General features: G+C 42.7%; 1 protein-coding gene across 3 annotated transcripts in view; it reads left to right on the forward strand.

The window, feature by feature from the left end:
* The window catches only part of OGFOD3 (2-oxoglutarate and iron dependent oxygenase domain containing 3), a 40133-nt gene that overhangs the window by 619 nt on the left and 13795 nt on the right, over window positions 1-25719 (forward strand). For 2 of the 3 annotated variants that reach the window (XM_064150889.1, XM_064150888.1), the window contains exons 2-8: window positions 259-485; window positions 4250-4325; window positions 5229-5271; window positions 10525-10589; window positions 11455-11511; window positions 14923-15076; window positions 24254-24377. In XM_064150889.1, coding sequence (XP_064006959.1) covers window positions 259-485; window positions 4250-4325; window positions 5229-5271; window positions 10525-10589; window positions 11455-11511; window positions 14923-15076; window positions 24254-24377 — 746 coding nt within the window. Of the gene's footprint in view, window positions 1-258; window positions 486-4249; window positions 4326-5228; window positions 5272-10524; window positions 10590-11454; window positions 11512-14922; window positions 15077-19787; window positions 20427-24253; window positions 24378-25719 lie in introns of those variants that run through there. The other variant, XM_064150890.1, reaches the window with a different exon arrangement.

The raw sequence follows: 25719 nt of genomic DNA on the forward strand, positions 1-25719 counted from the left end.
TGGCTGAGGGGAGCGGCCTGCGGCAGCGTCGCCGGCGGCTGTGGGAATTTCTGTATGAAGGCAGCATGTAATCTCCGGGCGCGAAAGAGGGATAGTAATTGTGTGTAAGTACATATGCTTAAAACAAGGGGCGAGACGGGGATCCGGGCCTTGACCAGGTCTCCCCGGTGTCGGGCATGGTAACGGCCACAGCAGTTCCTCAGCGGTCGGGAGCCTGTCGTTCGCTTACGTGGGACTGTCGCTGTGCTCCCTCCGTAGCGCTAAGAAGAGCAAAACCCAGCGAGAGTCGCGGTGGAGGTGGCGGAGGGCAGTGTTCACGGTGTTCCTCCTCTCCTCTCTTGCCGTCGGTGGCCTCCTGAGCTGGAGCTACCTGGGCGCCGAGGATGGGGTCACGGAGGTGCTGGCTCATCACAGTGAGAACCTGCAAGATAAGTTCGTCGAGATCCCCTGCTCTGAGGACTATGACAGCCAGAAAAGATTTGAAGGTAGGGTTGTCTGAAGTGGGATGAAGGACCGTAACAGGCTGACCGCTGTCTGTGGACTCAGATACGTACTGCAGAACTCCAGTGTTTCTGGTAATTTCCAGGGTACTATGTGCATTTTTTCAATGCCTGAACGTTCATTTTTCCTGGGCCAGATCAGAAGTTGCTGCCATCTGCAGGGTTTTTGTTACTCCTACATAATGCCCTTCAGAGACTGCCTTACTTAGGCTGTTTGAAATAAGCCTTTTGCTATATCTAGCTTTTCATACTCTCTTGATTCCTGTGGTGAGTTTGTTACTGGTAAATACTATGCAGGGTATGGATTGGAATTGATTGAGCATGTTGTCTATGCTGCTAGCTTGTGGTCATGACACAAGTGCCAGCTTTTGATACACCTGTGTTGATGTGTGTGTGCAGGCAGCTTTCAGTACTGTCTTTGCCCTTCAGCTGAGCCTGTGTTTGTCTCCTCTAGCATTTACTTCGTTGAAGTGTTGACATTGACTCTCTTAGAGAAAAGGGATATTGTAATTTTCGTTCATGAAAAGCAGTGAGAAAGCTGCAGTTTGCATGGATAAGCTGTGCTGATACACTTTGCAAGTGTGAAAAAGAACATCTTGGTAAACATTTTGAACTTGTACTGCTGCTAGGGAGCAGCTCTGCTCTTGCTTTTTGTCAGCCTACTTGTATGTCTAGCTATATGTTGACCAATTAGCTACTGCAGCTAAAAAATGATCTCTTGCTGCCTACAACTACTTGAAAGGAGGCTGTAGCCAAGTGGGGGTTGATCTCTTCTCCCAGGCAATCAAAAACAGAACAAGGGGACACAGTCCCAAGCTGTGCCAGGGAAGGTAGAGGCTGGATGTTAGGAGGAAGTTCTTCTCAGAGAGTGATTTGCCCTTGGAATGGGCTGCCCAGGGAGGTGGCGGAGTCGCTGTCCCTGGAGGTGTTGAAGCAAAGCCTGGATGAGGCACTTAGTGCCATGGTCTAGTTGATTGGATAGGGCTGAGTGATAGGTTGGACTGGATGATGTTGGAGGTGTTTTCCAACCTGGTTGATTCTATAAGGAGAAACTGCAGCTGGCTGTATTTGCGTAGTGCCATGGCCAGACACAACTCTGTAGCTGGTGTTGCCACGTTGTTTGGTAGTTGTGGCTGAACTAAGTCTAAAACTGTTTGCATTGTTCCTGTGGCTTTTACCTAACCAGAACAAACTCCTCAAATCAACAAAACCTTATTATTCTCTTCACTGGTCTGCAAGAAAAAAAACTGAGCTGTGGACTTGCACTCTTGGTAACCACATCAGTTGTTCTTCCCATCATAAGTGAAGCAGGAACTTCAAGGATAGCTCTGCCTGGGAAAAGAATGTGATCTCTGTTCTTGTAATGTCATTGGGAATAAACTCTGGTACCTGCAGGGCAAGGAGTGACCTCTTGGCTTTGAATGAGACAAAGTGACACGGCTGACATCAACCCATGAGGAACTGAATGTGTTTGTAGTCTGGATTTCTTGTTGGGTGTTTGTTTGCTGCTTGCTTCTTAAGTTCTGTGATTGATTTTGGTTTCCAACAGCCGTTTTTGTAAGTCTTCCCCTGTATTACACACTCAGAGGTAGGAGGAACGTGTGAGCGTCGTTAAGTGGTTCATTGAAGCCGAGCTGGGATAAAGGAGCTTTGCATCTTAACTCTTGTGACCTGCTCGCTGCCCAGCAGAGGGCGACGGTGAGCTGCTGACCGAGCGAGGCTGAGCTCTTCGCTCCGCGTAGGTAACCGGCAGCTTAGTGAGGCGGTACTGCGGGTTGTGGTTCGCTGCCGAGCTGGACTCGGCTCCGCAGCTTTAGTCACTTTGTTGGAGAGGACTTTCTATCACTCAGTAGGTCTGTCTTTACTCTGGCTTGACATCCACAGCTGCTGGCTTTGTCAGGAGGAGACACGTTCTTATCATCACTTGGTGTCTGATGATCAGCTGTAAAGTTTCCACACATCACTTGGTGTCTGATGCTCAGCTGTAAAGTTTCCACACCTAAGCTGAACTTTTTATTTATGCCCTTGCCCAGTTCTGGGAGTCCCAGTCGGTTTCTCCTTGGTTGGGTCTTTGGTTTTATTTGTGGGGGGTGTTGTTGTTGTTGTTTCCCCCCCTCCAATACATCTGAGTTTAAAATTGGGTGCTGGAAGCTGTTACTACCTCAGCCATCTGTCTCCATCCTTCTGTATTTGCTTGCCTGGAGGCAGAGATGCCTTGTCCCTATCAATTGGCATTCAAGAGTAACTAACTGATTTTAATCTGCCACTCCTGAATGTATGAAGGCACAACAGCACAGCGTCAACGTTTTTGTTAGGGCAGACAAGAAATAGTTTGCAGCCTTTGCTGGCTGCTGTTTGTTGCTTTTCAGATCTGCTGCATCGTACACTTCAAGGGGACACAGCATTTCCATCTTGCATTTTTTACTGTAAGATCTGTGGTGTTTAGCTTGCTAAGTGTTGGTTCCTGGAATTGAGACTGTGGAAATGTTTGCATTTTTCAGAACCCCATTCTTAGCCTTTCTGGTTACAGAGAGGATTTTTACAGCATGCCTAAAACACAGCACAGAAGCTCCCCCTTTCTCCCCTCCATTCCCTCCCATATTTGTAACTTAGAACAACTTCATCTGTGAATCCCTTGTGACTTTTTCTGTTTGCTTGAATTCTGTATTCTGTGATTGTATTGCCAAGTGGTGTTCAAAGCCTCTTCCATCAGCTGCCAGAGTTTTTAATTTGGTGCTTTTTTAATATCAAGGCACTCTGGTTCCCGATGAATGCTGTGTTTTGATTCTGCCCATTTCTTTAGCTCACAGGGTCAAGAGGAGAAAAGCAAGCAGGAGGAGCAGTGGTTCTGGTTCATTCTTCTTGTAGTGTGGGGTTCAGTGCTGGCATTGACAAATGGATGCTTAGGGATGGATTCTCCAGCATTGTTTTAGACTGCTAGTTTCCTAGGTTATCTTCACATAACTTAGTGTGTGTTTCTTGGTATCCAAACTTTGAGCTAACTTCAGGGAGCTGTTGCTGGGTAGTCAGGAAACAAGGAATTATTTGGCTTTTCATCCAGTTGGTTTCCTATCCTTGATCTGTGTTTAAACAGTCTAGGTGGTGTGGGTGCCTTCAATTTAAACATGTGTCCAAAAAGGGATTTTCATTTTCCCAAGCAAGAAGGCAGTCTGTATAATCTGTTGTGCTGCTGTCAGCACTCAGCCTGCTCACCCACACAACTTTAAAGTTTCTAAGAATGATTTTCAGATCAACAGGGAAAGAAGTTTTGCTGTGCATTTTGCTTAACCTAAGCGCCGGAGGCTCTGGGTCATGCCTGACAACTGCATCTCCAGTAGCTGTCTGCTTCGGGGGCTGAGATTCATTCCATGGGGATTGTCTCCGTTCTGTTGGATTGCATTACGGACACAGCAGGAAAGAACTTTTCAGCTCAGTTGGTGTAATTCAGGGAAATCACACCAGATATAATAGGGAAGGTAATGTAGCTTAGGTGAGTCCTGGGGACTTGAATCTGTGCAGAAGCCACAGTGAGACTGGCTGGTTTGTCTTCTCTCTGGTGGTGCAAAACACATCAAAATAGAGATGTGACTTTCTTGTAGTTTTAGTAATCTAAAATATTCTGAGATTGCCAATATCCCTTCTCTGAATGCTTTGAATCTGAAAGAGGAGTAGGAGAATATAAATAGTGATTTGTTTTCAACCTTGTTAAAGATGACATTTCCTTTTTTCTTTCCCCCTTTCTGTTCCAGGCTGCACTCCTAGGAAGTGTGGAAGAGGTGTGACTGATGCAATAATCACAAAGGAAGAAGCTGAAAGGATCCGTAGGTAATGTTTCTTTGTAGCTCTTTCAACTTCTAAAAGCACTCTCTTTAATGGCAGCGCTTAAGCTGCAGCACAAAGCTCATTAGCTGGAGGAGCATGGGTTAAAGTGGTTAAACCACCAAGCTTTTAAAAGGCATTTTTCACTGTAGTGGAAGCAGTTCTCGCTGTACAGAGTCTGCCCAGCTCTGTAGGGCATGAGCCTTGTAGGGGGAAGAAAGGACAGTGAATTAAGTTTGAAAGGATTTTCACTTGGCTTTCTGTTCCATTTGGCCTTTAAAATCAGAACAAAACAACATAAGCCTCCTTTCAACTGAGTCTCATTCTGGATAATTATGAGCTAGTGCTGACCCTGTAGTCCTCCGTGAACTACTAAGTGGTGAGTTTTAATCAAAACACTAGTAGGGGACACGGTCAAATTATGGAGTTGGAAAAGTTCTCAGCCTCTCTGAGTTTGATTTGCACTTGATAATCGTGTCAGTGGGGAATACACTAATGCTTGAAGCAGCATGGAGCTGGTGGAAATGCTTTGTTCACTGGTCAGGCCAGCCACTGTGACTTCAAATCCAGTGTTTCTGTATTGTACTGTTTTATTTGTACTGCCCCTGAGAATCAGCATCTGGGTTTTTTTTTGTTTAATCTTTCTTGGGTAGATGTATTTTAAAGGTAGTGGTTTGGGGAGTGTCTGGGGGATTCGTGGAAGGAAACTACAAGCTCAGAAGTGTTCTGCAATGTACTTTATTTTCATGACAGGCTGCAAGATTCAGTTTAAAATAAGTGTCAGCTTCTATTAATTCAGTTGAGTTATCTGATGCATCAAATACCACTTAATCGAGCTGTAAGTAATGACATTAAAGGACAAAGTAATTGGGCATTACTTCTCATCTTAGTTTATTGTTTTGCCTGCAGAATAGCAGAGAGGGGACTGTCCCTGGGAGGATCTGAAGGAGGGGTGAGCAGTGTCCTGTTACTTTCTATACTCTTTTGCTGCCAAGCAAGATTATAAATGCTTTTTAGGGGGGCTTGAGGGAGAGAGATTGAGAATTTTCTTCCATTCAAACTTGTGGAAAAAAAATGTTTGAAAAGTTATTTTCTCTTCTAAAAAGTTATTTTATGTTCTATTAATACTTCTGCTAGCAGTGTAATTTGTGACTCCTGCAATACAGCTGACATTTGCTATTATCCAGTTTAGTTATTTCTAGTGCCTCTTTTGAACTGGTATTGTCTTCTCTATCTGGAAATAGTTACTATAGCAGAACTGCACAATTTGGACTTGTGAAGCTAAATTCATAGAATCAAGCAGGTTGGAAGAGATCTCCAAGATCATCCAGGCCAACCTAGCACCCAGCCCTATCCAGTCAACCAGACCATGGCACTAAGTGCCTCATCCAGGCTTTTCTTGAGCACCTCCAGGGACGGTGACTCCACCACCTCCCTGGGCAGCCCATTCCAATGGCAATTTAGAGTGGTTCACAGAATGACAGAAAGATTTGGTTTGTATAGTGACAAAAAATGCTGTGTACTGTAATGTCTGAAGTGGAGCTTTGAGTAATAATTTAAAAGGAAAACCAACCCACTTCTCTAACAAGCACATTTAATTTCTTCCCTCCATCTTTGTTCTCAGGATGTTTTTGTGAGTGAACAGAACTTCTTGTCACTGTAAACACAACCACTTCCTTAGCCCTCTATTGAACTGAGGCATGTATTGGCAGAAGAGGAGAAAGGTTTCATTGAAAAAAGAATTGCTCTTGACCTTGTGATTGCTGAGAAACCTGCAAAAAGTATAATCTGAGAAACTGAATCAGTTTCAGATGGGCAGAGAAACTGCTCATCTGAAACAATATATTTAAGTGATTTACCATGCTCTGTTCAGTTCTGTCAGCATCCTTTGGATTTTTTCAGTTCTGTGGTTGCATAATTTGCTACTTTGCCTAGATTCCTCTGCCTGTTGGGACCTCTGGCTCAGCTGCTGCTGTTAATGCTGTCAAGTGGGTTTCCTATGCTGTTCTTTTGGGACCTACATGTGATTTTTTTCATTAGATTTCCACACAGAGGATTTAGAACAACAGTGTACAACACAAGACAGCTTCATGGGTTTGAACAACAGAAAGCTAATGCCTAGCAGGGGGTTGTGGAACTGGGGAATCTGTGATAGAGAAAGCTTAGGAGAGATGTGAGGATAGGTGAACTTGCTGGACAGGGCTCCTGAGCTGGTCTACTTGGACATTAACTCAGTGTCAGACAAATGGAAATTCATCATCTGCATCATTTTTTGGAAGTGTCACTGTGACATTTATTTGTTTAAGGGGAGAGGGAAAATGGGAGTGGAAAGGAGAATCTATTACTGCATTGAAGTAAGTCTGTTAAGAAATCTGATGCCCATTGAAAGGTTTTGGCTCTGATTCAAGCCTTCTCACATTTCTCTTAATCTGTAAGTGTGGAAAAAGCTATCATATGCCCTTTGTTACTCCTTAAGGGAAGATGATGTGTGCTATGGGATGGAGGCCTTAGCCAGAAGGGTGGATAAACACTGAAAGATGCTAAAAACAATTTGACTTAGTGTTTTGGGGAAATTCTGCTTTGGAGAAACCTTTAAACACCGTCCCTTCTAGGCTGCTTTCTCCCCTGTTCTGCTGTTTTCCTCTTTCTGTTCTGTTTTGCATGCTTGTATTCCCTGTATCATGGAGTGAATCTTTGCCAGTGGTTCTGGTTTGGCTCAGATATCATTAAATACTGATGGATGTGTGCTGAGGATGTATTGATGAGACTATCTTTCTTCGTTTGAGCCTTTTATCTATTCACATCTCTTACCTATGAAGCATACGAAATGTTTCAAGACTGCATCTAGCTTCTCTGTCTGCTTCTCTGAAGCTTCAAGCCTGTTGCTTTAGATCTGGTTAGTTGCTTTAATTTTTGTAGGCTTTAGAGTGTTTGGCTAATTCTGTCCAATTATGTCTAAGACTAATTTATTTTTTGTTAAATTCCCTTCTGTTTAATTCTTTCAAAATCTTGCTTTAGCCACTTCAGTCTTCTTCACATTCCTACCAGAATGCAGGCTGCATTCTCATTCTCTCTGATTTCCTTTTAACTCCTTTTTAAGCAACATTGCTCTTTTTAGTTTGTTTTCTTAATAAGCATGACAGACCAATATTTTGAATTCACAGAAGTGCACTTGTGTCTTTGTGTCTTGATAATAAATTTATTGAAGACATAAGCTTGCAGTTTGACTGTCAATTCTCTCCTCTTTGCTGCCTTTTCTGATTCCTTGGAGGACTGAGGTATAACACAAAAACTTTGTTTCCTTTTCTTTTGTGTTGGGAAGGTCTTGGCAAACATCTGAATTATTGAAATATCCCAGGTGTGATGCCCTAGTTGTCATGCTGAGCTTTCTTATCTTCCTTTGTAATTTTCCCCTAGGTTTATTTTTATTTCCACAAAAAGTGGAGCTAGAAGAGGTCATTGTTATCTTCTAGTCTCACTTTCAACAGAATCCAAACAGGAGCATCATCTCTGCTGGTGTGGTGCTTCCCCTTCTACACCTTTGTCTCTCTGAAATAGTTTTATGCTCTGTTCTTCATGCACAGGATGTGAATTGCATTATTTCTCTTAATGTTTGCCCCAGCTTAGCTTTTTTGTTTTCTCTAGAGTGAACTTTCAATTTTTGTCCTTTTTTGTAAGTATATATTAGTATATTTGTGTCATCTTTTTTATTAAGCATTGGAACAGCTTGCCCAGGAAAGTGGTGGAGTCACCATCCCTGGAGGCATTCAAAAAACATGTAGATGTGGCACTTCAGGACATGGTCTACCAGTCATGGAGGTGCCATGGAGAAGATTGGGCTTGGTCTTAGAAGTCTTTTCCAACCTTAATGATTCTGTGATTTATTCTTTTTAAAGGCTGTTTAACTTTCTTTCAGCAGAAGTTCTCTAAACCAGGATATGGAGGTAGTTCAGTTGAACAGTCCCTTGAAACCAGATGTGTGGGTATGTGTGTTTGGCTCAGGATGGCAGGACCCCTGCAAACTTTGTAGAGCTTACACAGACCTGAACTGCAGGCTGGCCCTGGATCAGATAGCTGCATTTCACAGAAACAACCAGGTTGGAAGCGACCTCTAAGATCATCCAATCCAACCTATACCCCAGCCCTATCCAGTCAACTAGACCATGGCACTAAGTGCCTCATCCAGGCTTTGAAGTAACAGTGTTGACACAGGCTTTCACCAAGGTATTCTTCACAGTGTAGGCAACGATGCTGCAAATGTTTAATGTTCTGGAATTGCAGAGGCCAGAATAAATAGGTTTCAGTTCCTTTCCAGGGTAGCTGTTAAACAAATAGCTCAGTGCTCATGTGTAATCAAGTTCCTGTCTAAGTCTGGCATGCAGTTGTTTTCGTCTGTCTGAATATTCTTTCTTTTGCAGATCCCTTTTCAGTCTCCATCTGGCTTTTCTAGGCTTTACATCACAGCCATTATCTTTTCAGCTATGAGTACCTGCAGTTCTTGATGTCTTTTATTGATTAATTTGTTATTTTGGATCTTTCCAACTGTAATCATCTGGAGCTGGAGGAGTGGAAGAAATGTGTACTCTTGGAAAGCATGTTGAAAGTATCTGAAAGGCAATTTGCTTTTAAATGAAATTAACCTTGTCATATGTGTCCTGCTACTTCTCCTTATAATCTACTTTAGTATGATCACAGGCATATTTTTGAAGCTACATGGGAGTGGTTTTACTTCTAGCTGTAGCTTAGATTATTGTACAGAACCAGAAACCAAGAAATGAAAGCATTTTGCTTCTGAATATCAAGTAAAGCTTATTACAAGATCTGCTCTTGCATGACTGGGAGATGATTTGTTTCCATAACAGTCCTCTGAAGCTTTGGGGGAACTGTGGGAAGGAGAATTCTGAAAAGCCCATGCTGTGTCCACTTGAATAGCTTGTTACTTTATAAGTTAAAACAGGTAAAGAAAATTATATGGCTAGGTTTAATGAAAGCAAGCTGTTACTGTTCCTTTGAAAAGGAGTCTTTAGTGAGGCTCCCCTGATTAAGCTCTGAAGTTCAGAGCAATTGAGCCTGCAGCAATTTTTTTATGCTGAGAGACTGTCATGGGTGTCCTCCTCTGGATCCCCTTGGAGGACTAGGAGGCAGGACAGTGCTTTGAGGTGAAGCTCTATTGCTGGTCTGGCATTGCAGCTCTGACACATCTGTGCACTGATGATTTGCTGCTGCTGCTCACTCATCAACTTGTCCGCTTTTGGGCAAAGTGGATTCAAGCAGTGATGATCAAACCACACCCAGAAACTCTCCTGGTTGATATGTTGGAAGCTACCACTCTTTCCAGGAAGCTCACCTTGTGGTATTACTATTGTTTGGATTGTGTTAGAATAATGTGAGTCTTATGTATCAAGAAAGACTCCAAGAGGAGTACTTTTGTCCAGATACTGTGTGTCAGAGATGTCATTGCTTTGTACTTTATTCAGCTTAGAGATATAAAGTCCTGAGAGGTAGTGCTTCATCCTGGCAAATCTGAATATTAATCTTTTTAGCTTGGCCTGGATCTCAGCAGAAGTGTTGGGCTTGAATTGGATGAAGAAATGGATTTAATTTTCATATGTGAAAACTTTTTACTCTTTGGTTTTCTTTTACAGTGGTTTGGAAATTGAGGAAAAGAAAGTCTGGCTCTAGTAAGGCTTAGAATTACAATTGTTCTTTTAAACTGACTTTTATGTCCCTATTAAAATATGAGAACTATACAGGAACTCATGGTGAAGGAGGAATTTTAATAACAAATGTTGGACAAGATAAATATTAGTGCTGCTATTTGAGTGCTTCACAAATACTGGAAAATTAGTCATCTTTGTGAGGAAGGGAAATGCCTTCAAGAAGGAATCCAGGAACACAGGTCTTACCCCTAGCCTGTGGAGGAAGACTGGCAATTCTGTGTGTCACATTTGACTCCCAGCAGTAGCAGTGCTGTGCTTTCGTTTGTAGCTCCTTCATATCTTGTGCATCTGTACAACAAACTGAGGGAGGGTCGTAGTTATGAAGTAAGGTCTGATGTTGTCAACCCAAGTGCTGGAAATGAATATTTTCACTTGGGAAGCTGTGAGAAGTGAGAGCCAGCTTGGGACAGTTATTAAAGGTCACAGTTAAGTAATGATAAAACCTTTTCATGTTTGTTTTTCCTATGTTTTGTTTCCTTTTCCAGGCATCAATTTTGGACTTGCACTCTGGAGCTCTTTCACTGGGGAAGCATTTTGTTAATCTGTACAGGTAAAAAGGGGGCTGTGGCTTGCTGCTTCTCTTGTTACCCTACATTTAAGTGCTCATTGCTGGGGTTGGGGTTAGTATCACAGAATCATCCAGGTTGGAAGAGACCTCCAAGATCATCCAGTCCAACCTAGCACCCAGCCCTATCCAGTCAACTACACCATGGCACTAAGTGCCTCATCCAGGCTTTGCTTCAACACCTCCAGGGACGGTGACTCCACCACCTCCCTTGGCAGCCCACTCCAATGCCAATCACTCTCTCTGCCAACTACTTCCTCCTAACATCCAGACTAGACCTCCCCTGGCACAACTTGAGACTGTGTCCCCTTGTTCTGTTGCTGGTTGCCTGGGAGAAGAGACCAACCCCACCTGGCTACAGCCTCCTTTCAGGTAGTTGTAAACAGGAAAGAAAAAGTGCAGAAGGTAGTTAGATTCACCAGTTTCCATGACCAATTAAAGAGCTTTTTTGGCATGAAAACTGGTCCTTGAAAAGTTGCCATTACCTTAACTCTCACAGTTCTTGCACCAGTAAATAATCTCTTTTTACAGTAATGGTCTAGTTTATCAGCAGTGGAAGGAATCAAGTAGTCTGAACTTTAAAAACCTTGCATCCACATGAATTCATGATGGAGGGACAGGGCTTTTTTCCTGCCTGGGGAATTTCAGTTGTTACATCCTGATCCTCAAATCTTTGAACACTTAATCTTATTGCAGTGCTTTTGGAACGTTATGCTCAAAAGCGTTTGCTGGAATTTTTTGTTTTCACGTTTTTATTGTGGGTAGAGCACAGACAAGGGAGAGAATGCAGCTTAATATAACTCAGAATCTGATTCAAGAACACCTTTTAAGCTGCTCTTGAATTTTTCAGGTACTTTGGGGACAAAATTCAAGACATCTTCACAGAAGAGGATTTTGCATTGTACCGGTAAAGACTTTCAGTAACTACTGAGTGAAACACAAACCACTGTGGGCTTTTGATAGAGTACAGCTTGGGAGGGAATTGTCCTGTGCATTCATACAACTGAATTTGCACCTCAAAATAGTAAGCTTAGTGAGAATTAAGATGCTTTGAATGGGCTTGGGGGGAATATGTAAAAGGACCTTTTGATAACTACCTGATAACTAACATCTGCTGCTTTGAACTTGGCTGCATTCTCAATGTCAGGACTGTAGTGGTGGTGTAATTATTATCAGAGCTCCCTTTCTGCATGAGGAGCTGGTGCCAGCCAGCCCTGCGAGCAAGGAGAGCTGTTTCATCTGTGCTCAGTGGTTATTTTCCAGAACATTAGAGCTGGGATGTAAAAATCCTTCAGCATCAAGTCCTATTTTCACACATGATAAAAGCAATCCTATGCTATTACTGCATTAGAGACTTGGTGGGGTTGGGTGAAGTGTAGAAAAACCAAGAAAAATGGTAAAGGAGGAGGTGGAAGGACTTTGTATTACAATGCTCTGGCTAGAGAAGCAGAGCATGCTTTACTCCTAAGAAGCCAGAATATGAAGTAGTGTTATAATGCTTTGGCCTCTGATGCTTTTAGCTTTCCTGTAGACCTGCTCATACACTTAATAAAGACAACAAATATAACTGGTTCCATGTGTCTGTGAAAGTGTGTGGCCAAAGTTTAGGAGCAAGCATTCTCTGACTATCAGACAGAGTAAAGCTTTGGTTATGCATTTCAGTTGCTTGTTTATTTGTAATGTTTGTAAATGATTCTTTACTTCTTTGCTTCTTTGCCTTTTTTTGAAATTGCCTTTGTGGAGGATCTGACTTCCTTCTAGTGGTGGGAATCATGGAATAGTTTAGGTTGAAAGGGACCTCAAGGATCATCCAGATCCAAACCCCTGCCATAGGCAGGGACACCTTCCACTAGAATAGGTTGCTCAAGGCCTCATCCAGTCTGGCCTTGAACACCACCAGAGAGGTAGCATCTACAGCCTCCCTGGGCAACCTGTTCCAGTGTTTCACCACCCATGTATGAAGTAGCCAAATACAACAATTAATTGTAGTAGGATAGCCATTTTATTTGGCTTAAAATACTAACATCTCTGAGCTTATTTCTGCTGGTAATTAAATTTTAGGTATTGTTGCCTTTATAGATTAACTTATTTAAAATGTTTGCTTCTGCTCCCAAAATCATAAAAATAAGAAGCTTCCTTGATTGATATTGAACTTTGACTCTAGAAAGAAAATGTGTAGCTTCTGCCTCACCAAGATTGTGGAGTATATTCTGAAGATGGGTTTCTTTTGCCTTCAGAATCACAGAATGTTAGGAGCTATGACCTCAAAAGATCATAGACTCAGAGAAGGGTTTGGGTTGGGAGGGACCTCAAAGATGATCTAATCCCAGCTTCCCTGACTTGAGCAGGGACACCTCCCACTAAAAGAGGAGAGCTTTTGTCTGACTCAGAGACTGGTCTGGCAGAAGGCACATTCCTGCCTGTCACTATGTAGTCCAACCCCCTGCCCCAGAGCAGGATCATTTAGAGGTCACACAGGAATGCATACAGGCAGGTTTTGAATGTCTCCAGAGGAGACTCTACAGCCTCTCTGGGCAGCCTGTTCCCATGCTCCAGCATCTTCACAGTAATCATGTATCCTTATGTTCATGTGGAACCTACTATGCTCCAACTTGGCACCCATTGCCCCTTGTCCTATGTGATGGCATACTGAGTTTGTTTTCCTTCTCTATCAATAACCACTTGCAGGTCCAAACCAGGTAGACTTTTTTGCTGCTGGTTTTGTCTTATAGGGAAGATCTGAGCAGAGCTTTGCTTCCTGCTTGGTCTGCAAAACAGAGTCTTGCCCAAAGCCATTGCACATGTGTGTTGGAGTAAAGCTTTAAGGGAGCTTTACCAACACCAGACAGCAATTTTTAATAGAAAGCTTTTAAAACTGGCAGAGGAATGAGCCTGAAAGAGGAAGCAGTACTGCTTGGAGAACAACTTGACTCCTGGAGATTTAAAGTTATGTCAAGACTGTGGCCTAACTACTCCAGAGTAGATCTATTCCAGCTGGCTGCAGCAAGTGGCCAGCCAGTGTCAGAGCCAGGGAATATGCTGCTGTAGTGTTTGTGGGTTAGACCATTAATTCTTGTGTTGGGCTGTTCAAGATGCCAGCTGCCCTCAATTTATGAAGTGAAATGGGTAATTACATCTAATGCTTTTTGGGAAACAAAAGGCAGCCTCTGCTGAAGTTCTGTTTACTTCTTGGAAAGAAACAAGAAAGATCAGGCTCTCACAGGTATGAGAGGAAGGACCTACAGATCCTTTCCTGATGTCCCTTTCACAGACCCTACCATGACATAGCTCTCAACTTGAAACCTCAGTTCTTACAGCCATGGAAACACCTGAAAATCTCAGGTCTAACTTTGTTTCATAGTTTTGGTATTTCACATATGAAATACCTTGAACTGACTCCTAAAGCTTAGACCTTTCAGAATGTAAAGTGAGACAGGTTAAAAATCAAACCTTTATGTGTGGGTTTTTTTGTGTTTGTTTTTATTTTTGGTGAGGGGCAAGATGGGAACAAAAAAATAGTTAGGACTTTTTTGTGACTCGTGGAAGTAGTTTTTAAGATGTGACTTTCACAGCCTAACACTGTAGGTCTGGTTTTAGTTCTGTCACTTCTTTATAGTCACTGTTTAAGTTCCCTAGAACAGCACCTGGGGAAAACTGCTTTGAAAATTATGTTGAGGTTCAGTGCTACCCAGTGGAAAAATGTCTTATGCAGAAAAGATGCAAAACTACCCTTGTAATTCCCTGTATAACTTCAGAATTGATTTGGATTTGGAGTGTCTCACTTGTGTGCTGCTTTTGAAGCACTTAGGAAGAAGGGAAAGACTTAATGCAAGAGTTAAGAATGTGTTAAAACTGAGAGAAAACAATGTAATGATTTTAAGAAGCATGGCAGATGGCATCTTACAAGAATGTTTTCATTTAATGTCAGGGTATTATTGCATTCTTTGCTGGCTTTTAAATTTCCTCTCAGTTAAATACTAGCTGTGTGTGTTTACTGGTGGGATTTGCCAGTGTAATTCCTTCATTAATCAAATCTCGTTTCTTTAAGAGTGCTGTCAACTGACCTAAGGCTGGCAATTCTGGATGGCCTTCTTCTAGGCCTGTGTGCAGTGAGATCTGTCCTGCTAGATAGATAGATGCTGCTATATAAGCAGTTCTGGATAGTACCAGCAAGGGTCAGCAAGACAGAGTGCAAGATCCTGCATCTGGGTTGGGCCAGTCCTTGGTGCTGAGTGGGTTGAGAGTAGCTCTGAACAAAGAAACTTTGGTGAAGGTCAGCATGAGCTTCATGTAGCATGTTGTGCTGTCTTCTTTACAGTGATGTGAGACAGAGAGTTCAACAGAAGATTGCTCAGGCATTTGGTATCAGCTCTGCATCCATGTACCTGACTGAGCCAACGTTCTTCTCAAGAATAAACGACACAGAAGCCAAGACAGCGCATGATGAGTACTGGCACCCACACGTTGACAAGGTAAGGAGGAGGCTGAGATGGGATGCAAACATTTCCTGCTAGCATTAGAATGCTTTGAAGCAATTTTTTAATTTAAACAATCAGTCAGATGTGTTTGAAAAATGGTGCTTGTGAAAATCCTTTGAGGAATGAGCCTAATGGAAGGGAAAGTGAGTTTTAGGAACGTAGGCCAGTGCAATTCCTTTTTGTTTAGGAACACAGGTCAGTACAATTCCTTTTTTCTTTTCTTTTTTTCCCCTACTTCTGTTCTGTCATTAATAAATGACATGGTTGAATGCTCTGGAAGCCCTGCTGTCAGAAACTTTGGTTAAATCTACCTGCACCTGCAAAGTGTTTAATCAAGCCTATATTTTCAGTTTGGGTAGCATTCTTTAAGCCAGGTCTAGCAGGAGCTATGTTGGAAGTAGTCAGCTGGTCAGTATTGGTAGTTGATCTGAGCCTCTTGGTCATAGAATAGTCTGAGTTGGAAAGAACCTCTAAAGGTCATCTAGTCCAGTCCACTCCCTGCAGTCAGCAGGGGCATCCTCCACTAGATCAGGCTGCCCAGAGCACTGCCAAGCCTTACCTTGAATGTCTCCAGGGATGGGGCCTCAACCACCTCCTTGAACAACCTGTTCCAGTGTTCACTACCCTCATGGTAAACAACTTGTAGATTTAGATTGGATGTTAGGAACTCTTCTCTAGTTTGAAACCATTGCCTCTTGTCCTGTCACTAAAGGCCTTTGTAAATAGTCTCTATCCTTCCTGTAGGCCCCCTTCAGGTACTGATAAATGCATGTGGTAAAAAAGCCTCCATTCCTATGTAACTAACACGTTCTTCCATGGGTTGTGGCACCTTCCTTCAGTAATTTATTGTTTTGTTGCTTTTAGAATGGAAGTGTTGTGACTTTCTAACTGCTTAGCCTTCTATCCATAGGCTTCTGGTTTAATATTTTGCATTTCTTACTGGGCAAAAAAACCCCAAGCAACTCACAAGCCAAAAACCCACTCAGCACTTCAGAACACCTCTGTTTCATTCTTCAGGATTTAAAAGTCAGAGTCACTTTAGAATGGTAGATCACAGAAGCTGACACCAAATCAAACTTACACCATCAAAATCTATTTTGCACCTCACTGGTGGAGTCTGTATTGGGGGTATTGTACCTTGAAGCTTATCACCTGCAACAGCTAAGATGAAAAATCAAACCTTCTTTTTGTATGCAAATGACAAATCATTCTTGCCTTGAAAATATTTCCTGCCAAAAGTCAGTCTGAGGGCAGTGTTTTGTCTGCTATTGCTCACAACATTAGTGTGAAGTTCCTGTGCCATTTCTTGTCATGTAGGCAGAAGCAGCTTAAATTTTAGCAAATGTGGTGACAGTGATACCTGACAGAGCCTCTGTTTGAAAGAAAACAGTTAGTGCAAGGAGAAATTTACAGTCACTAATGGAACAAAGAGGAGCACAGCATTTGGTTGCTTCTTGCTTCAAAAGCTGTGATGTAAGTATTGAGTAGGAGTGGACATAGGACCAGAGATCTTAGGGAAGATTTTGAGGTGCAGATTATTTTGACTAGCACTGGTAAGACCAGGCAGTAGGGAGTGAATTGTGCTGGTGGGGTTTGTAACAATTCCATGACAGGTTGTGCTCATTCCAAGGGACTTTGAGTGCCACAGGGGAAGAGAAAGTAGAGAATTTTTGTAGATTTCAATCCACAAAAGTGTAGAATCATAGAATCAGAGTTGGAAGGGACCACAAGGATCATCTAGTTCCAACTCCCCTGCCATGGGCAGGGACACCCTACCCTAGAGCAGGCTGGCCAGAGCTTTATCCAGCCTGGCCTTAAACTCCTCCGAGGATGGGGGTGTATTTCAGCCTGCTTTATTACTATAATGAGACTTGTCTGCACAAGCATTAGGCTTGACAATATTCTCTTTACACTTTTCTGCATGGTGTTTTTTTGTACTGGTAAACGAATAAGGTGGTTGGTTAACCTGAAGTCTTTCCTATAACATATAAGCTACTTTGTCATTTGGAGTCAGATCTATTTCCATGAAGAGTATTTGTTTCTTGAATAGAAGCTGCTTCTCTGTTCTGGCATCCTGACAGTGCCTGTAGATGATGGACAGCAGGCTAGATGTTTTGCTGCTTTTATCCATCTGTTCTGTCCACGTTTTGTTTACTGTCTCACAAGCTGTCTGTTCGGGGAGCAGATACACCAACTGATTTGCTTGTTGTAAGAGGAAAGAGTCATTATCTCCTCTTTAAGAGAATTTAAAGTCTCTTAAACTTGATATGCATAACTTAAACCTTAAAGTGTCTATGCTGAGCAATTAGGTAGTCTGATTTATGACAGCAGTGAAGAGAGAATTATCCCAGTGGGGGCAGTTACCAAACACCTTTTCACATAGAATTTCCCTGCCTTCCCATCCCCCAGTAGCAGACCTGCTGTAAAATACAGAGATGTGACTTATGCTAAATCTTAGGGTATTTTCTGAGAGAATTGTTCTTTAGATAAATGAGTTAAAATTCTGGCTTGTCCTGTTGGAGTGTTTTTCACTTGTGTCGCAGCTGACTTCTGCAGTAAGTTGTCTCTATCACGAAGCTGGAGTGCTGAGACGTACAAAGTGCTTTTTGTCTGCACCTGAAAATTGTGTGCCTGGTGAGATCAAAAGTATTTTATTATGGTTGTTTTAGTTCTTGCTCAGGAGTATTCTTGCAGTGAGGATTACATGGGAGTATGCCAAAGTTGGGCTGTTCTGTGCTGTTGTGACAGTAATGTTACATGTTAAGATGGGAGTCTTCTGTATCGGTTCCCTTTCATTTTGGGGGAGAGTGCAAGGGAACAGAACTTCTCTGGTGTCCAGTCACAGTGAAGGAGGTTTGTGGGTACTGTAGATAGAGACCTAAACCAAGCTTCTTCTAAGTGCTTTCTGAGCTTGTGGCTTGGAAGTCCGCTTCTCATTCTTTGATCCTCATGTGGAGCAAATGCTGGTGCAGAATATTGAGGAGAAATCAACCAGTCATTATGGAGTGGTGATCAGCAACACAATGTCCACCTGGGGACCACTGACAAGTGGTGTCCCTCAGGGGTCAGTGCTGGAACCAGTGCTGTTTAACATCTTTGTCAGTGATATGGACAGAGGAATCAGGTACACCCTCAGCAAGTTTGCAGATGACAACAAGCTGTGTAGCACAGTTGACTTGCTAGAGGGCAGGGATGCCATCCAGAGGGACCTGGACAGGCTGGAGATGTGGACCCAGGCCAACCTCATGAAATTCAGCAAGGCCAAGTGTAAGGTCTTGCACCTATGTCCATGCAATCCCAAGCACAGATACAGGCTGGGTGGCAAATGGCTGAGAGCAGCTCTGAGGAAAAGGACCTGCAGGTCTGGGTTAGTGAAAAGCTCAACATGAGCTGGCAGTGTGAATGCAGCCCAGACAGCCAACTGTGTCCTGGACTGCAGCAAGAGCAGTGTGGCCAGCAGGGCAAGGGAGGGAGTTCTGCTCTCATCAGACCCCACCTGAAGTACTGCGTGCAGTTCTGGAACCCCAACACAAGAAGGACATGGAACTGTTAGAGTGAGTCCATGAAGATGCTCAGAGGGCTGCAGCAGCTCTGCTATGACAACAGGCTACAAGGGTTGGGGCTCTTCAGCCTGGAGAAGAGAAGGCTTTGAGGAGACCTTATAGTAGCCTTTCAGTATCTGAAGGGGGCCTACAGGAAGGCTGGGGAGGGACTACTGACAAGGTCTTGTAGTGATAGGATGAGGAGTAAGGGGTTAAACTGGCAGAGGGGAGGTTCTAACTAGATGTTAGGAAAGGGTTCTTTGCAGTGAGGGTGTTGAGATACTGGAGCAGGTTGCCCATCGATGTTGTGGCAGCTCCCTCCCTTTAGGCGTTCAGGGCCAGGTTGGATGAGGCCTTGAGCGACCTGTGAGAGGTGTCCCTGCTGATAGCAGGGGGTTGGAACTGGATGATCTTTAAGGTCCATTCCAACCTAAACCATTCTATGACTGGGATCAGTCATGCGGAATCTACTCCAGCTTAGTGGTTTGTCCATTCTCTAGGATAAAGGACTTCAGCTGCTGCCAGATGATATTTGTGTGGTTTAAGTGAAGGCAGTTTGCATTGCCTGGTTGGAAATGCAGGATTTGAACCAGGCTAATGATGCCTTTAAATAGAGTCTGATAGAGATGCATCCTTGAATCCTTGCATGATGAAAGTCACAAATTGCATCATGTATTATTGCTGCCTTCTTCTGGCAAATCATTCACTTGAATTGACATCAAAAGGATTAATTTTAATCCTTTCCTTGCTGCATAAACAGGCCTATAATTCCTCTCTTAACTTTTGTTTCTGTGTCAAAAGGTCTGGTACTGCTTTCCCCTTAAGTGCAATTGGAACAGAGCTGTCTGTGGATGTAATGTTCATGTATTTTTGCCAGATCCTGGCTTACAGTAAATGCTACAGTATGTGTAGAATGTCTGCTTAGAATCTTAGCCTGCTGTAGGTGTACACTGTGTATATTTGTATCTTTGCTATGTGTTCAGACAGAAGTAAAAAAGTACAGAGTATTTATAGCTGATCAGACTGTGCAGGAGGCTGAATTCAAATAGAAGGTCAGTAGGTCAGAAAACACTTCAGAGAAGGCTGAATAGGACAAATAAGATATGCAGCTTCAGAGGTTGTTTTCAGTGCACTCAGCCTGGCTTGTGTTTTCGTTTCTGCAGCAAACTAAGTTCCACGTAGCACTTCAGACTGCAGCAAGGGGGAAAAAAGGCATTGATATTGGTCAGAGGTAGGAAATACTTGCAGATAAGAGCAGTATTCTTATGCGGCCTCCAAAAGAAGTGTGAGTACCAGGGAGCTGAAGTAAGATCAATAAAACCCAGCATGTCTCTTATTTTGCCAGTTTGTTGGATGCTTTTCTGTTCTATTTTTATTTATGCTTTCCCCCTTGGAACAAAACAAATCACTTTATGCATTTCTGTCTAACAATTAAACAGTGAAGGTTGCTTCTGGGAAATTAAGGATTTTTCTCCTGTCTCTTTCCAAAAGAATGGTAAAATAAAGCCTTTGAAAAATGAACCTGACATTTTATGGTTTCAAGTGTGACACTGTTGCTTCAAATATGTAGGCTTCTTGGAGCACAGAAATTCCCCTTTGCCTTTTCCCTACATTGCTTAGTCTGTTCTCATTATGATTCTCAATCTGAGCATCCCTGCTTTGGAAGAATTGATCTGCATAGCAGAGTAGCACAAATCTGTTGTCTGTATGAGACTTCATTGTGTGTTGGTTTTTTTTTTTTCCCCCTCTAAAGTTTATTTGGTTTTTGGTTACATAGGAATGGAAAGCCTGAAACTGCCTAAATGACTCATTTAATCTTGTTGAATTTATAAGCATCTAAATCAAATAAAAAGAGTGTTGGCTTAAGATGTGGAGTTTCATCTTGGATGGAATTTGTTTGGAACTGAGCCTTTCAAATGTCTGATTTATAATGGAATAGCACTTGTACACTCAGCTCCAACTGCAGCGTAGTCTTAGAGTGTTCTCTGCTAGAAGCAATGTGGGACTTGAAGATTTCAGCAGCCCCCTGCCTGGATGAGGATCCTGTCATCCTTCACAGAGTTGCCAGGTTCAACTGTAAGATCAGTTTTGGTTTGTTTTCCTGGACTTTCTTTGATCAGAGCTATTCCAGTATGTCACTGCACATTTCCTTGACCTTTTTGCTTCTTTAACAAAGGTGTCTGTGATCATTTTGTAGCTATTTTTTCCCCTTTCTCCTATCCCCATGTGGATATTGTATCCCTTTCTAAGCCCTGTTTGTTTAAACTGGACAAGACAAACCTTCAAGTCACCTCACCTGCCAGATGTTCTCCATCTCCCTAACCCTTCCAGCAGCCCTCTCTCTTCTGGCTGCTGAGGCTACAGCTGATAGCAGTTGCTGTCTGTTCTAGAGTACTTTTCCCTCTTCTTTTTCTTCCCCTCATGTTGTCAGACGTTGAAGGAGTCAAAAGATCTTACTTTTGCCTTAGGACAATGGTATCCATGAAATCTGAACTTTATTCTTGTGTAAGCTCAAACCTCCTACCTCAGCTCACCTACAGCCCTTTGTAATTCAGAGACATGCTGTTTGGGGTCTCGTGTACCAAGTAGATATACTGATATATGGAATACTGGAAATATCTATCAAGGCTGCTTTGTGAGTATCTGCACAAAGGCTTACAGAGAAGTTTTGACCCTTATTTTGCACAAGGTATCAATCTAGGCTTAGGCTGATTGGAATGTGGACATATTTGTATTGTCTTCTGCAGTGGAAAGCAGACAATGCTGTCCTGCACATCTCTTATTGTAACTGGAGGCTTGTTGCATATTTCAGCAACTATTCAGTTGCATCTAAACGTGTGCCTCAGAAACCCAAAGGTGTCACACTGCCAAATGTGACTGGCTAATTCTGACAGCAGTGTTTATAGTAGCAGATGCTCACATGAATATCATGGTGAGCATGTGCCATTAAATATCAGCTGTGTTTGTCTTCCTTGGATGAAAAGGTGCACATGAGCTGTATGGAGTGTCAGGCTGGATGGAAATGCCTGCATTTTTAGATTGAATTGTCCATAAGGAACTACAGAAACTTGATTTACTGCAGCTTTACCTGGTTTTAATGACAGCTTTCCTGACATAATTTGAACTTGTGGTTAATTTTTTTACCTTTTTGGTGTTGGAAGTCACTGCCAATTTAATAAACACATTTGCTATGCATGGGAGCCTTCTAGCATTTTAAATAACTGAAGGTAATTTAGTGCCTTCTTTCTGTAGTGTTGCATTGCTTAGGTCTAGCTGCCTTCTGAGAGTTGTAATGAACAACAGCAAAACCAGAAAAGCCATTTTTCCTTGCATACTTGGTTCCCCAAATTAGTCATCCATAGAAATCAGATTCATTTGGTTAGGCTTAAAATGGTTTGTAGTCAGCTCTTAAAAATTCAAGATTAGGAAAGCTGCCTTGGAGAGAACGAGGAGTGCAGTGATGGAGCTAAGATTGCTGCACCAGTGAAGGGTTCATAAAAACAATTTTAAATACAATGAACTTGAAGTTTGAGTTGAGTTTATTCATTATGCTAATGTCTTTGCTGGCCAGAAGACTTCTTTAAACTGATTGCAAGTTTTATCAGCAAGTGTTTTAGGTGTTCAAGAAAAGCCTGGATGAGGCACTTAGTGCCATGGTCTAGTTGACTGGATAGGGCTGGGTGCTAGGTTGGACTGGATGATCTTGAAGGTCTCTTCCAACCTGGTTGATTCCATGATCAAATCAATGGAGGTAAAAATAGCTTTGCAAGGCTGATTGCATGAAGAGAGCTGTAGAATGCCTATTTTGAGGTGCTTCAGTACCAGGTACTTACTAATTCTCACTTATTGCCTTGTACTGCTGCTAAGGTTTGGGGTAAATGCGGGGAGAAGGAGATCACCAAAACATTTCTATAATTCTTGTGATCTGGCCAGGGTAGTGCAGAGTATCACCAGATTTGGCTTTTTTTCCTTTAAGCCCTTATGGTGCAAATAATAAGTAAGCAGGAAAATGCCTTCCTGTTCCATCTGCTGCTGTCTTCTCTTTTTAGTCAATGCCCTTACTGAATAACATGTACAACTGCTGTGGAGCCAGAATTGAACTGGTACTAGGGAATGTAACTTAAAATTGAAAATATTTAGCAAACTTCTAAGCTGGGAAGTAGAACCTACCTCTGGCAGTCAGCAGGTCACTCAAAACACTCTGCAAATGCTGTGTGTTTACACAGTGCTGCTGTGCTGCACATGTCCCTGGTTGCCAGCGTGCTGAAGAGCTTGGTTGAGTTGTGATGTATTGTAAAGCAACTGGAGAATGCAGCCATTGCTTTGAAGTATATTTTTAATCACTGGTGATGTGTGGATATAAAAAGGAAATGTTTTCAGAATCAGCTCAACTTGGTGTTAAATATTTAGATAGCTTCACTCTGACCCTTAATACATCTTCAGTGCACATATCAAGCAGAAGTAGTACTTTAAAAGGAAGGAAAATTACTGTGTGCTTCAAAAATGGGATGCCTGATCTGTAGGTTGAGAAGCAACAGAGGCATTTTTGGAAGTCACTTCTGTTACTCACCCCCACACACTTTGGAAATAACCCACACTAGACTTGTCTGGCTCTGGAAATTGAATGAAGCTTATTATTGCCAGCTTAGCAGAATATACAAGCAGATATTTACAGTATAGACAGAAATAGACAAGGTAGAAGGTAATACAGAAACACAACAGCCCTCCCAGAAAGCTGAGTCCCCAGGAGGGGCTCCCAACCACCCCTTCACCTTCCCCCTACCCCTCTCAACCTTACCCCCGCCCCAAGGAAGAATGGAGGTTCGACTAGGGGGGGTTAGGAAGCAAAGAAACGGCAGAGAGGTTAGAGGAGAGATGCAGCTCAGAGCTCCTCAGCAGGAGAAGTAGAGTGCCTTATCTATGATTGGATTCTTATGTCTCTCAGCAAGCCTGTGAGGCAAGTAGACATCATCATTGCTTTTCTTCCACAGCCTGTAATCTAGTTCTTCTCACCAAAACATTCTAGCCTGCTTCAAACTAGCACAGGAGGTTTTTAAACAAAACCTGTATGGAAAAGAGAAGTTCCTGTAACAAATAGGTGTTTATTTGGGAAGGTCTGAGTGAATGTTAGTATGAACAGCTGGTGAAAAGAGTAGGTAAGACTTCCAAAAACCTCTAAACCATGCTTAGATAATGGGTGAAATTAATCAGCCAAAGCCTCTTCTTCGGTTTCATTAACCTCACAGTGAAATTTTATCTTGAAATGGTATAAATAGCTGTGGTCTGTTATTTTTGATGTGGTGCAGAGGTGTAACTTTGGACACTGTGCTGGGTTTTGCTAGCTGTTTAGTAGGCTTAGGATGACAGAAATCTTTAATGGTAGAAACTGTAAGACTAGAAGTCATGTACATAAAATGCTACTCTTGTATGCAGTGTGTGTGTAAACATAATCAGGTAGACTAATGAACATAGGTGATCCCTGGAAATGAATGTTCTCAGCTCTGAGATCCTTCTATTATGTGAAAGCTAGAAAATATGGGAACCCTACCAGATCCATCTGCTTAATCATTTCTGCTCTGCAGACCAAAGTAGAATTTGCTAAAGTTTGGTAATGTTGTCTTACTCCTAGGTCACTTATGGCTCTTTTGACTATACTTCACTGCTCTACCTCTCTGACTACAGCAAAGACTTTGGTGGTGGCAGGTTTGTCTTCATGGATGCGGGTTCCAACAAGACGATAGAGCCCCGAGCAGGTAAGAGTCATGGATTGCCTGGGTTGAGGTCAGGCTGTGCCAGTTATTAACTTGGTGGACTGCTGATGTAGTGGGAGTTGGTGTCAGCAGGCACTGTGGAATGATGCAGCATTTTGTCTTCAGATTGATGACATAAAGATTGCAGAAGGCTAGACTGTGGCCCCACATTGAAATAACGTGAAATTTAGCCACAGAAAGGGACTTCTTGAAAGTTTAGAACTGGAGGTGATGGTCCCTCTGTATCCAGCACTTGTTAGTACAATACTGTGTTAATCTCTCAGCCCCTCACTATAAGAGGGGTATTGAGGTGCTGCAGCGTGCCCAGAGAAGGGCAGTGAGACTAGTGAAGGGTCTAGAGCACAAGTTGTGTGAGAAGTGGCTGAGGGAGCTGAGGTTGTTCAGTCTGGAGAAAAGAAGGCTGAGGGAAGACTTCATTGCTCTCTACAACTCTCTGAGAGGAGGTTGGAGCAAGGAGGGTTCTAGGCTCTTCTCACTGGTGACAAGCAACAGGACTAGAGGAAATGGATGCAGGCTGTGATAGGGGAGGTTTAGTCTGAGTGTTAGGACATATTTCTTCACTGAAAGGGTTTCCACATACTGGAACAGGCTGCCCAAGGCAGTGGTGGAGTTGCCATCTCTGGAGGTATCTAAATTATGCCTACCTGGTGCGTAGGAACATGGTTTAGCGGTGACCTTGCAGTGCTGGGTTGAAGGCTGGACAACCTTCAAGGTCTCTTCCAACCAAAGATATTCTGTGAATCCAGTTATGACAGCTCACATGCCTCAGGAGCAAAGATAACTGACTACAGCAAATCCAAAATGAAGTCATTTATAGACTGTTCTTTGCTCTTCACGGTGGGGCTTAATACCCTGTAACTGCTGTGGGCTGGGTGTTAAGATGATTGACTACCACTGCTCTGCTTGTGTGCAGTAATGTGGTGAACCCTGCTAACTTGGTTGTAAGTTCAGCAAATCTGTGATCTTCCAGTAGCTCTGACAGGGATGAGCATTCTGAGGGCTGTCAGCTATACCTAAACCTATACCTAGCCTTCCCTTTAAGGCTGTTTTGAGTTCTTCTCTAATTGGTAGATCGTTTGGAACTAGAATTATGTTGGGGCAGGATATCTAGCTCAGCCTCAACAACTCTGTCTGGTAAGTGATATCTGAGCTTACAGCAGTGTAACCTTTTATAATGCATGACCATCACACTTCTGCAGGAAAAAATATATTGAGGCCAACTTTATATTCCTGCTGTGCTCTGTCTTTCTTTCCAAGAGAAAAGATGGAAATGTACTAATTTAAATACAGCCTCAGAAACTGCCTGCTGACAGACGTTATTAGC

The sequence above is a fragment of the Pogoniulus pusillus genome, chromosome 11, assembly GCF_015220805.1.
Source record: "Pogoniulus pusillus isolate bPogPus1 chromosome 11, bPogPus1.pri, whole genome shotgun sequence".
NCBI classification, from domain to species: domain Eukaryota; kingdom Metazoa; phylum Chordata; class Aves; order Piciformes; family Lybiidae; genus Pogoniulus; species Pogoniulus pusillus.